Source organism: Eptatretus burgeri, chromosome 10, assembly GCF_056783735.1.
Source record: "Eptatretus burgeri isolate ZD-2024b chromosome 10, Ebu_testis_v1, whole genome shotgun sequence".
Taxonomy (NCBI): Eukaryota; Metazoa; Chordata; class Myxini; order Myxiniformes; family Myxinidae; genus Eptatretus; species Eptatretus burgeri.
The window spans coordinates 102,455,807-102,469,286 of NC_140970.1; the positions used below are offsets into that span (position 1 = coordinate 102,455,807).

General features: G+C 54.5%; 1 protein-coding gene across 3 annotated transcripts in view; it reads left to right on the top strand.

Annotated features, from left to right (window-relative positions):
• Positions 1 to 6,404: 6,404 nt before the first annotated feature.
• Positions 6,405 to 13,480, top strand: part of MRPL30 (mitochondrial ribosomal protein L30) — a 41,250-nt gene continuing 34,174 nt past the window's right edge. Inside the window, exon 1 of one of the 3 annotated variants that reach the window (XM_085899733.1) lies at positions 6,405 to 6,427. Coding sequence is in view for 2 of the 3 variants with exons in the window: in XM_085899731.1 (XP_085755857.1) it covers positions 7,282 to 7,320 (39 nt within the window). In the remaining variant the exon portion in view is untranslated. Of the gene's footprint in view, positions 6,428 to 6,490; positions 6,518 to 7,165; positions 7,321 to 13,480 lie in introns of those variants that run through there. The other 2 variants (XM_085899732.1, XM_085899731.1) reach the window with 2 other exon arrangements.

Below are 13,480 nucleotides of genomic sequence, written 5' to 3' on the forward strand. Positions count from 1 at the left end.
AGAGCTATCCCATAATGCCGTGCGCGCCGCCATGTTGGTTGTATTCACTTCCATGGCAACGACAGCATCAGTAGCTCGACAATCTGGCAAGTGAATGTCATTTTAAAAAAATGTTTGACCTTGACCTAATTTTAAGGTCATGACCTAATTGGACAATTTAATTTTTTTTTTTCACCAAAACTCGACCAAGGTTTGTTCGATTTGTACATTTTATTCGACATTGAAGCGGAATAACGATGTTTTCCTGATTAATTTAACTCATGTGTTACGTGTGACTCGATCCTGAATATGTTTTTGGATTTTACATTTTGTGTGTGCAACACGTGTTGTCAAGAGTAAAATAATGAACTCGAATTTAAAGATACACTCAGCCATGCCCCACTCTCCAATACAGATGGGACGAGTGCAGCGAGATCGACTGCAATGACCTCGGGTCATGGGATATTTGGGACCTTGCACGAAGATGTTGGTCGGTCGCTGTCCTCGCCTTGGCCAACAACTCTGATTTACATCCCTTACCTCCCCCTCCCACACCCTTCCCCTCCTGCTCCCTCTCCTCCTTCACCCCATCCTATCCTCTCGGTCGCTTCGCTCCCTCGCACCACAGATTCTTTCCTTCCTACTTCTTTTTATTCTCCAAATGTTGGCAACTATGCATCAGCTCACATCCCTTACCCTCCCTGGGTTGATGATGCCATTACCCCATTAGCCAGCAGGTAGAGATACACTGCTGTTCACTCCGTTGCCATGCTGAGGGGTTGGCCTTGTAACCGGGACACACCACGCCACACAAAATAATAAAATATATTATAACAAGAAAGAGCGATCAGAGGTTGCATACCCTCACCAGGACTTGTTCTGTGTGGTGTATTTTGTGTGGCAAATCAATGGAAGGACGAAACGAAATGGTTGATTGCATATGAAAGGTCTAAATTGTCTAGTTGTAAAGGTCAAATGGTTTGAAGGTTGAACGGTGAAAAGGTCGAAAGGTCTTGATAAGGTCTAAACGAGTCTTAAAAGGTCGAAGGAATCGAAAGAGTATAATTTAAGATCTGAAGGGGTCTAAAGGGTCTTAAGTTGTCTGAAAAGGGCCTGAAGGTCAAAGGGGACTACAGAGTATTAAAAGGTCTGCACGTTGTAAAAGGTAGAAAGGAGTACAAGGGTCAAAGAGGATTGAAGGGACTCATAGGTCCCAGGGTTCTAAAGGGTGGAACGGGGTCTGTGGTCTGCAGGGTCTTTCGGGCTTACAAAGTCTTTGGCATCCAAAGGGTCTTGAGGGTCGTAGGTTCTTTAGGGTTTAATGTAATTCATACGCACACTCAAGTTCTGTGCGGACAAACAGACAAACAAGAAGAAGATGTCGTGCAGAGCACGACACTTGCAAAATACATTAAACCAATTTGAACTCAAAAATAATTGGTTGAATTCAATGACCAAACATGCAACTCATCTTCAAATTTCAAGTGAATCAGAAGAAAATTGACAATTTTAGCCAATGTTGACCTTTTGGCCGAAGTGGACCTCCAAAATAATTGACTGGTTTAATTCAGTGACCTGAAATATAAATCCTCTGCAAATTTCAAGTCAATCGGATAAAAATTGAGGACTTTAGAAATACCACCTCAGTTGTTGACCTTGGGCCTATGTTGACCTTTTGGTCCATATTGACCTCAAAAATAATTGACTGGTTTAATTCAGTGACCTGAAATATAAATCCTCTGCAAATTTCAAGTCAATCGGATAAAAATTGAGGATTTTAGAAATACCACCTTAGGTGTTGACCTTTGGCCCATGTTGACCTTTTGACCTCAACAACAATTGGCTTCTTCCTTATGACAAACTCCATGTGGTGAAGTTTCGTGAAGATCGGTTTCCAATTCTGACCTGTCGGCAACAGACAGACAGACAGACAAACGCATACTTGGCCAAAAAAAAATTAATTTTTTTTCCAAATGCAGTAACGTCTCCTCTGGCGAGAGTGCGAAGTACAATAAAAAAAGATTTCCGAATTTTTAAAGATGAGAGATCAGGCCAGGCCATATCCCGATCCAACGCTTTTCAAAATTCGGGAAAAAAAAGATATCCAGGAAAGGCCGCCCCCAGCTCCATTTATACACATACTAATTAGTCATTTGCTTAATTAGTCACAAACGAGTTCACACCTGAATGGGAATGAGATCAGGAAGGATCGGTGCATTTCCTATTTAGGGATGCCAGGGACACTCCATGCGTTTAATAAAACACAAATCCTCAAAATATCTACCAAGATACAAGCGTAAAAGTTCAAATGGTCAAACTAAATGGGACCTTCCAACCGTACGTAATTAATAGACGTATTCACATGGGTCAACCGAGGCTTCACCGTCCGTCCGTGGTTTTATCGACGAACCCAGGAAGCAAGCCGGAGGGGTCCACCTGTAAAAGGTTATATGCAATTTTTTTGTTTCATATCCATGGGTCCCCAAGTTTACAAATGATTTGCGTGAAAGTTTCAGGAGCTTGGTTGTTACTTTCACGTCGATGGTACTTGTGTGATATCGATGAGAATTGAGAAATTTGTGGGGACAGACACTCTTATGATCATACACGCTGCTCCAGGTCGGGAAGGGTATGACAGGTCCCCACGCTTTACAGTGTACAGTATTCCTGTCCCCCACGATTTCTTACCTACACCCATTACCTATCACGACCTGTCCCCGCTACACCCTCGCCACGACCTGCCCCCGCTACACCCTCGCTACACCCTCGCCATTACCTGCCCCCGCTACACCCTCGCCATTACCTGCCCCCCGCTGCACCCTCGCCATTACCTGCCCCCCGCTGCACCCTCGCCATTACCTGGCCCCCCGCTGCACCCTCGCCATTACCTGCCCCCCGCTGCACCCTCGCCATTACCTGCCCCCCGCTGCACCCTCGCCATTACCTGGCCCCCCGCTGCACCCTCGCCATTACCTGCCCCCGCTGCCCCCTCGCCATTACCTGCCCCCCGCTGCCCCCTCGCCATTACCTGCCCCCCCCCCCGCCATTACCTGCCCCCCGCTGCCCCTCGCCATTACCTGCCCCCGCTGCCCCCTCGCCATTACCTGCCCCCCCGCTGCCCCCTCGCCATTACCTGCCCCCCCGCTGCCCCCTCGCCATTACCTGTCCCCCCGCTGCCCTCGCCATTACCTGCCCCCCGCTGCCCCCTCGCCATTACCTGCCCCCCGCTGCCCCCTCGCCATTACCTGCCCCCCGCTGCCCCCTCGCACATTACCTGCCCCCCGCTGCCTCCTCGCCATTACCTGCCCCCCGCTGCCCCCTCGCCATTACCTGCCCCCCGCTGCCCCTCGCCATTACCTGCCCCCCCCGCTGCCCCCTCGCACACCTGTCCCCCCCCCGCTGCCCCCTCGCCATTACCTGCCCCCCGCTCTCCCTCGCCATTACCTGCCCCCGCTGCCCCTCGCCATTACCTGCCCCCCGCTGCCCCCTCGCACATTACCTGCCCCCCGCTATTACCTGCCCCCCGCTGCCCCCTCGCCATTACCTGCCCCCGCTGCCCCCTCGCCACACCTGCCCCCCACTGCCCCTCGCCATTACCTGCCCCCCGCTGCCCCTCGCCATTACCTGCCCCCGCTGCCCCCTCGCCATTACCTGCCCCCCGCTATTACCTGCCCCCCGCCATTACCTGCCCCCCGCTATTACCTGCCCCCCGCTGCCCCCTCGCCATTACCTGCCCCCCCGCTATTACCTGCCCCCCCGCTGCCCCCTCGCCATTACCTGCCCCCCGCTGCCCCTCGCCATTACCTGCCCCCCCGCTGCCCCTCGCCATTACCTGCCCCCCGCTGCCCCCTCGCCACACCTGCCCCCCGCTGCCCCCTCGCACATTACCTGCCCCCCGCTATTACCTGCCCCCCGCTGCCCCCTCGCCATTACACCTGCCCCCCGCTGCCCCCTCGCCACACCTGCCCCCCGCTGCCCCTCGCACACCTGCCCCCCGCTGCCCCCTCGCCATTACCTGCCCCCCGCTGCCCCCTCGCCATTACCTGCCCCCCCGCTACATCTGCCCCCCCCGCCATTACCTGCCCCCCCGCATTACCTGCCCCCCCCGCTGCCCCCTCGCCATTACCTGCCCCCCCGCTCTCCCTCGCCATTACCTGCCCCCGCTGCCCCCTCGCCATTACCTGCCCCCCGCTGCCCCCTCGCCATTACCTGCCCCCCCGCTATTACCTGCCCCCGCTGCCCCCTCGCCATTACCTGCCCCCCGCTGCCCCCTCGCCATTACCTGCCCCCCCACTGCCCCTCGCCATTACCTGCCCCCCGCTGCCCCCTCGCCATTACCTGCCCCCCGCTGCCCCCTCGCCATTACCTGCCCCCCGCTGCCCCCTCGCCATTACCTGCCCCCGCTGCCCCCTCGCCATTACCTGCCCCCCGCTGCCCCCTCGCCATTACCTGCCCCCGCTGCCCCCTCGCCATTACCTGCCCCCCGCTGCCCCCTCGCCATTACCTGCTCCCCGCTGCCCCCTCGCCATTACCTGCCCCCGCTGCCCCCTCGCCATTACCTGGCCCCCCGCTGCCCCCTCGCCATTACCTGCCCCCCGCTGCCCCCTTGCCATTACCTGGCCCCCCGCTGCCCCCTCGCCATTACCTGGCCCCCGCTGCCCCCTCGCCATTACCTGCCCCCGCTGCCCCCTCGCCATTACCTGCCCCTCCGCTGCCCCCTCGCCATTACCTGCCCCCCCGCTGCCCCTCACCATTACCTGCCCCCCGCTGCCCCCTCGCCATTACCTGCCCCCGCTGCCCCTCGCCATTACCTGCCCCCCCCCGCCATTACCTGCCCCCCCCGCTGCCCCCTCGCCATTACCTGCCCCCCGCTGCCCCCTCGCCATTACCTGCCCCCGCTGCCCCCTCGCCATTACCTGCCCCCCGCTGCCCCCTCGCCATTACCTGCCCCCCGCTGCCCCCTCGCCACACCTGCCCCCCCGCTGCCCCCTCGCCATTACCTGCCCCCCGCTGCCCCCTCGCCATTACCTGCCCCCCGCACATCTGCCCCCCGCTGCCCCCTCGCCATTACCTGCCCCCCCGCTGCCCCCTCGCCATTACCTGCCCCCGCTGCCCCCTCGCCATTACCTGCCCCCCGCTGCCCCCTCGCCATTACCTGCCCCCGCTGCCCCCTCGCCATTACCTGCCCCCGCTGCCCCCTCGCCATTACCTGCCCCCGCTGCCCCCTCGCCATTACCTGCCCCCGCTGCCCCCTCGCCATTACCTGCCCCCGCTGCACCCTCGCCATTACCTGCCCCCTCTGCACCCTCGCCATTACCTGCCCCCTCTGCACCCTCGCCATTACCTGCCCCCTCTGCACCCTCGCCATTACCTGCCCCCTCTGCACCCTCGCCATTACCTGCCCCCTCTGCACCCTCGCCATTACCTGCCCCCTCTGCACCCTCGCCATTACCTGCCCCATCTGCACCCTCGCCATTACCTGCCCCCTCTGCACCCTCGCCATTACCTGCCCCCTCTACACCCTCGCCATTACCTGCCCCCTCTACACCCTCGCCATTACCTGCCCCCGCTGCACCCTCGCCATTACCTGCCCCCTCTGCACCCTCGCCATTACCTGCCCCCTCTGCACCCTCGCCATTACCTGCCCCCTCTGCACCCTCGCCATTACCTGCCCCCTCTGCCCCCTCGCCGTTACCTGCCCCTCTGCACCCTCGCCATTACCTGCCCCCTCTGCACCCTCGCCATTACCTGCCCCCTCTACACCCTCGCCATTACCTGCCTCCTCTACACCCTCGCCATTACCTGCCCCCTCTACACCCTCGCCATTACCTGCCCCCTCTACACCCTCGCCATTACCTGCCCCCTCTACACCCTCGCCATTACCTGCCCCCTCTACACCCTCGCCATTACCTGCCCCCTCTACACCCTCGCCATTACCTGCCCCCTCTACACCCTCGCCATTACCTGCCCCCTCTACACCCTCACCATAACCTGTCCCCACTCCACCCTCACCATTACCTGCCCCCACTACATCCTCACCATTTACCTGCACTCGCTGCGCCCCTCATATTGTGTTGAAAAGTTGAACAAACACACACGAGGTGCCGAGGATTGTCCCTCACATGGGACGTCCTTCGATGTCGAATCAGCCCTGCCCACACCGGTTGCAGCATCACGGAGCACACCGATCTTGAGATGAGGGTTGTTAAGCCGGCTGTCCCATCAATATTCATGTTGTGGACGTGAATAAAGATCGCACAGTATGTATCGAAAAGAGTAGGCCGGTATTCTCTCGATATTCCCTGAGATTTTACCAAAAATGGTACAAGCCATGATACAACGCCGAATACCACACGTCCACACCCCGTCAACATCAATATGACATCGAAGTGGGAAGTGTAACCGGGAATTCGCGTTCTGCGCTAATTAAGGCAAATTCGTAACAGCTGTGAGTTTTAGTTTTCATTTGAATTTATAATATTTGCCATTTATGAGTTAATCGTAATCGGGATGTGATTGTTCGTCGATGAAGTTAACGGTAAGACTGAGGTTCGAACTTGTAAATGAAATGAATTAACGAGGTAGGTGTGTGTGTGTGTGTGTGTGTATGTGTATGTGTATGTGTGTGTATGTGTGTGTATGTGTGTGTATGTGTGTGTATGTGTGTGTATGTGTGTGTATGTGTGTGTATGTGTGTGTATGTGTATGTGTATGTGTATGTGTATGTGTGTGTGTGTGTGTATGTGTATGTGTATGTGTATGTGTATGTGTATGTGTATGTGTATGTGTATGTGTATGTGTATGTGTATGTGTATGTGTGTATGTGTGTATGTGTGTATGTATGTGTATGTGTGAATGTGTGTATATGTGTATGTGTATGTGTATGTGTATGTGTATGTGTATGTGTATGTGTATGTGTATGTGTATGTGTATGTGTATGTGTATGTGTATGTGTATGTGTATGTGTATGTGTATGTGTATGTGTATGTGTATGTGTATGTGTATTTTCCCAAAGGGTCGGTGTTGGGGGTGGAACCGTGGAACGAGCACTGTCACGTGATGCCGACACATGGAGGACGTGTGTCGACTCGAACGGCGCGTTTACGTGAAGGAACGTTATTATTACATCGTTCTGAATTCATTGCTTCTACCTTCGTTCACCTGTGATAACTTGATATTGATTTGTGATTTTGATTAATTCAACGAGGATGAAGCAGGAAGTATTTGCTGTTGAACAGGATGGAGAAGGGGATCGTCAAGTGAAAGGTTTTATTTATTTATTTTGTCCGATCTGGACACGTGATGTTTTGTCCCAGAGTTATGGGCTGCAACGCTCTTGGGGTGAGTTGCGTTTTAACATTAATACTGATATAAATGCAGCTTTGTCGTTTTGTGGAAACGATAATTGACAAAAGATTGGGAAATGAGAATCTCGGACAGATTGATTATAAAACGTTTTAGTTTACTGCTTACTTCATCAATCATCATCATGTCTTTCGAGTCGATGATAATATTGAACAGGCAAAGCCGAGAAGCGAACGCAGAATTCTTCTTGCATTCGCTTCTGACTTTACCTATTTGCTATTACCTCAACATTACCTTCACAACAACCACACCGCCGAGAACAGGATCTCATCTAAAAAAATTAATATTACCTCAACATTACCTCCACAACGACAACTACACCGCCGAGAACAGGATCTCATCTAAAAAAAACTATATATATATATATATATATATATATATATATATATATATATATATATATATATATATATATATTACCTCAACATTACCTTCACAACGACAACTACACCGCCGAGAACAGGATCTCATCTAAAAAAAAATATATATATATATATATATATTACCTCCACAACGACAACTACACCGCCGAGAACAGGATCTCATCTAAAAAAAACTATATATATATATATATATATATATAACCTCAACATTACCTTCACGACAACAACACCGCCGAGAACAGGATCTCATCTAAAAAAATATATATATATATATAACCTCAACATTACCTTCACAACGACAACTACACCGCCGAGAACAGGATCTCATCTAAAAAAATATATATATATATATATATATAACCTCAACATTACCTTCACAACGACAACTACACCGCCGAGAACAGGATCTCATCCAAAAAAAAATATATATTGTTGTGGTTGACGAAATTCGCAAACCACCATTCAGGTCCCTTAGGTGAGATATCTCTGTAAGTATATGTGTAGTTAGGCCCAAACCCGTTGTTTCGAGGGAATAAATGTCATTCAGTCGGGCTGCGACTCTTCAGGATAGCCGTTTTTCTTTTACTATCTTTATTTTGGACCAGCCGCCATTACTACCACCACCAACCACAACTCCGCTTCACAACAACAACCACCAACCACAACGCCGCTTCACAACAACAACCACCAACCACAACGCCGCTTCACAACAACCACCAACCACAACGCCATTTCACAACAACCACCAACCACAACGCCGCTTCACAACAACAGCCACGACCTTAACCGTCACAACTTGCCACCATCGCATCACCGTCATTCCCACGCCACTTGTGGGCGCCGATGCTGGACTCGTGCGGGGCGCGCACCGAGCAGCGTGTTCAGAGACATCACAGACTTTCCGAGAAAAACGGATCAAAAACGACTCACGCCCACTTCTGTTCCGTCCTATCGGAGAGCGTGGGGCGATTTGGCCCCGCCTCCAGGGCGTTTGAGTGAGGTAGCGATATGCAAATTCATGGATCAAAAAGCATTCACGCCCACTTTTCCTCGGTCCAATGGGGAGCCAGTTGGAGGTGAAGGGTCAAAGGTGGGGGAGCGAGGCCACGGGGGATATAAACGGCCGCGCTCGCCAAACAGTTCAGTTCGGAGGGGAGAAGTAAAAGTTGAGAGTGGTGCGTTGGAACGAGTTGTCGGTGGAGCTGGGAAGAAGAGTCAGAGTTCGGAGGGGAGAAGTCAAGAGTGAAGAGTTGGGACGAGCCAAGAGAGGAGACAGAGAGGGCGATTAGACGGAGCTGTGGAGAGGTGGCGGCAGCGAAGGCGGACGAGGGGGTGCTCGCGTCGGTGCCGGGAGCTGCAGAGGGAGAGGCCAGCAACGCGACCGAGGTCGAGGAGGAGACGCTCGTCGCGGGACCCGAGACAGGGTGATATCCGCCATCCCCCGAGCATCAACAACCCCCCTCCTGTTTCCCCCCCTCGCTGAGATAGTGCGACAAGGGGGCCCCTTTCCCACCCCCTACCAGACACTGTCCGCGAGGCCCGCGGAGTTGAGGCGCCACCCCCGCTCTGCGTCTCATCATCAGACGGGTAGGCCCGACACGGTCTCGGCCCCAGGCCCGTCTACCCCCCTCATCCTGGAGGGTGGTTCTTTTTCTTTTGCTTTGGGTATCTGTGTTGTCGGCGCCGTCTGTGAAGTAAAATTGTATAAGTGTTGCCGTGTGCTCGGTAGTCAGATAGCTCTGCATTGTGTTTCTCTTTCATATTTGCTTTTTGTGTAATATTGTGTTTCCCTTTTACATGTACTTTTGGTGTAATTGTATATGTGTGCTTCCCGTTCATCGCGAAATAAATGTGAGTTATGTTGAACTGTTTTCCCGCTTCGCTTCGTCTTTTCTTTCATTGAATCTCCATCTTGCTTCACGTAAAGGGTTGGTCGTGGGCTAAAACGCCCGATAATTAATCGAACCGTCGAGGCCGACGAATAACACCGCTCGGTTATCCCGATAGTACGGAACGGGTCGCTTAAAGTGGCCCGTGTCCGAAGTCGACCTGCGGCGAGGTGCGATCGCCCGGTCTACCCTCCGTGTGGGTACTTAGGTAGGTCGAATTTGGCGAGCAACCCTATCCCACGCGGGGGCCGATTGGCACGATCGTGGTGAGACCGAAAGGTCCACCCGTGACTAGTTCCCGGCGTTAGTCCGAGAGGGTCACGACTGGATTGTCCGTCTGGTGGGCGACGTGCCGCGATTCGAGTTACGTGGCCGTTCGCACGCCGGCGGGCGCGAATCCGCAACACTGGTGTCAGGTCGTGCGATATAAACCCATCGCCCTCCTCGCGGCACTGGTATTGGAGAACGGGAAAACGGGCTCTCCTGTCCCCAATTAAATTCACCGGTATCGGTCCAGGGGTGAGAGAAGCGACCCCCGATTCCCTCCAAATTACGAGCGAGCTAAATTAACCCTTTAAGAGAAGCAAGATGGCGTCTCAAGGCGAGCGGGAGCCGGGGGTATTAGAAATGGATGTAGAATGTGTAGAATCCATGGTCCAGGATGAAATCCCCGTGGAGGAAATGTTGGTTGTACAGGAAAACGAACTCGCTCAACTGAATCCAGAGCCCGAAATGGGTGCGGCAGCGGCCGCGGTGTATGACACCTCCCCTCCCCCTCTCCACCAAAACCCTTCCTCAACCCCTGCCGAAACGACTCACCCAAGCGCACCCGACATGGCCCAGCTATTCACCATGCTGGCACAAATGAATGCGGAAATGACAGCGAAGATAAATGCGGATATGAAAAACGAAATGAAAGGCATGAACGAAATGAAAAACGAAATGAAAAGCATGAACGAAAAGATGGATACAAACACAAAGCAAATGAGGGAAGAAATGAAAGAGCTGCGGGGTGAGACGCAGAACATGGGCCGATGCTTGCAGGCGGGCATGAAGGCCGTTTGCAGGGAGCTGAAAATGGCGACTCCACGTGTGGGAGCGAACGAGCTGGGAGGGGGCGCAGCGGCTGGCGGGCCCGCGGAGGAGACGGGTAAAAACAATAATTCGGGGGACGTGTTGGGCGAGGGTCGTGACGATGACCGAAAGGGAAAAATTAAATGGGGAGACCAAAACGTGTGAGACGAGACACGAGGTGACGACAAAGGAAATATAAAATAGTTGAGACAAGGGAGGTAAAGGGTGAAGAGGTGACTGAGTTGGCAGAGACACGGGAGATGGGAATGATAAAGGGAAGACTACACGACGAAGACGGGGATAGAGACGCACACACACACACGGAGGTAGTGGAGGACAATGGGGGTGAGCTCGCGGACCGTGCAGGGACCCGGTGCGAGCAGCGGGATAGCCTCCTCCAGGAACGAGGGGAGGGAGTATGCCCCCTTGAGGTGAGTCACGACCAGGTGAGTTCGGTCGTGCTTTGCGAGGTCGAGGGGAGGAGTGCTGTGGACAGGTGCACGGAGAGCTTGGGGGTATAGAGGCCCCGGAGACCCTTGTGGGGACACGAATCCCCAGTGTGGTTGTCCCTGCGTGTGTGGTGCAAGGTGTGAGTGCGTCCCCGTGTGTGGAAGCGACCCCGTGTGTGAGTGGTGTGGTGGCGATGGTGCCGGAGTACGTGCTTCCCAGCACGCCGTGTGTGGATGAGGCACGCCGTGTGTGGAAGAGGCCGTGTGTGTGGATGAAACGGCCAGTGTGAGTGAGGCACCGCGGATGAGTGCCCCTGCGTGTGTGAGTGAGGAACGGTGTGTGGATGAAACACCGCGGTTGAGTGCCCCCGCGTGTGTGAGTGAGGCACGGTGTATGAGTGAGGCACGAGTGAGTGGAAGGCCGCGAGTGAATGGAGCACCACGTGTGAGTGGTATGGTTTATGCAAGGGAGACCGTGTGTGTGAGAGAGCGGTATGTGAGGGAGATGTCGGTTGGCATGCGGGAGCACGCAGCCGCGTCTCCCGGTGTGAATGTAATGGAATGGAGTGTGAGCGTCGTGACACGCAGGTGTGCGTGGGTCGGATGGCGACGACGGCGACATGTGAGGAAAGAAAGCCGAGTAGCGGCTGTAGTTTCGGGGACCGTGCCGGGTTCACCCAGCAGTGAGCACGAGGTCCGTGCTGTGCAACGCACGAGGCCCCCACGTGCTCGCTTGCGAGAGTGAAGTCCCGGTCCGGAAACGCACGCGGTGGATTTGCCGATCCCGCGGACGGACAAAGTTTAGGCAGGATTACGGATTTGGACCGGACGGGTTCTCCACGCGATCGTGTGTGTTAAGCCCCAACGGGCAAAGCACATGTGTTCGCGTGGGGAACCCCTCGAGACGTGGGGCTTGTTTTTTTTCTGCGCACGGTGACGTCATGGCTGCACGTGGGGTTGGAATCCGGCAGGAGGGGTATCCCTGCCGGATGGTACCGTCCAAGGAGGGACGAGGAACACGTGCAGCTGCATGACGTCACGGGCAGGTGCAAAGTGCGCGAGTTGCCGCGCTGGTGCTGCGCATGAAAAAAAAAAAAAAAAAAAAAAAACAAGCCTCACTTTCGGGTGCACAGGATTCCTGGGCAAGGGGTGAAAGACCCCCTTGACCAGGGGCACAGGATGGAAACTAGTTAGTGGGAAGGGTTAGCTTAGTTAGACCGACTTCATGGGGCAGGAGTAAGTCCTCATGGAGTCCGTGGAATGGATTAGAGGGATTGTAGCCAGATTTAGGATGGGAAAATGGGAATAGATTTAGAAGACAGTGACAGACAGTGAATGTGTAGTGGGGACGTAGCTTAGCTACGTAGTGTTAAAAGGAACGTGCTGTAGTTTAAGGGACGACGTGGGAGCACGAGTTAGTTAGGGGAAGTAGTTAGGAGGATGGCAGAGTTCAGCGGTGTGTGTGTTGAAGAGTTGGTGAGTTGTGAGGTGAGTACATGATGAGTGAGTGAGGCCAGCGGGTCTGTGTGAATGGAGCGAATGGGGAATGCATGGTGCGATGAGTGATTGGGGGGAGGAGTGACTCCCGCCCAAGGGACCCCGGGGTCAGTATAAAGTGAGTTAGGGGGTTAGTCAAATTAACAAAAATGGAGGTTGTTTTGTTGTTGGTGGGAGTGTAGGCTCGAAACCCGTTTGGAGGGGTGCAGGAGCCCTGTTGACGGGCTGGGAGCGTGGCTGCGAAAGGTGAGTATCGCTGAGTGGGTACCCCGGGCACCAGGCTAGTCGGCCGTGGTAGGCCAAGGGCCCATGGGGGGCCGGGATAGCGTAGTGGGCACGGGTGCGCCTGCTTGGTGCGGGGGCCCGGGGCGCCATTAGCCGCGTGGGCAGTGTTGTGGGCACGGGTGACCCTCGGAAAGGGGCCTGGGAAGCCAGCCTGCCACGTGTGCGTTTCAGGGGAGGTGCCATGGGGGGCACTCCCCGGTGTTAGGGAGCTGGTAGGCTCGGAGGCAGTATAGTGCCCGGGGGTGCCATCGTCGGAGAATCGGCAGAGGGTCGTGCCTGCCAAAAGGAGCCACGTGTCCCAGCCATGAGACCGTGTGAGGGCATGGAGAGAAAATTGGGGGGCGAGGCCCGAAATTGTAAGGACACCAACACAGGCGACGGGAATCTGGGTTGTTAGAACCAATAGTTTAAGCGAGAGGCGCTTGTTGAAAGCCCCGGGGTAGTTTAACAGTTAAATGGTTAGGGTAGATTAGGAGATGTACCCCTCCGCACCATCCATCCCCTCACTCTCGTTGTGGGCCGCTGGACCCACTTTGTGTTATAGATCGCTGAAGTCTGG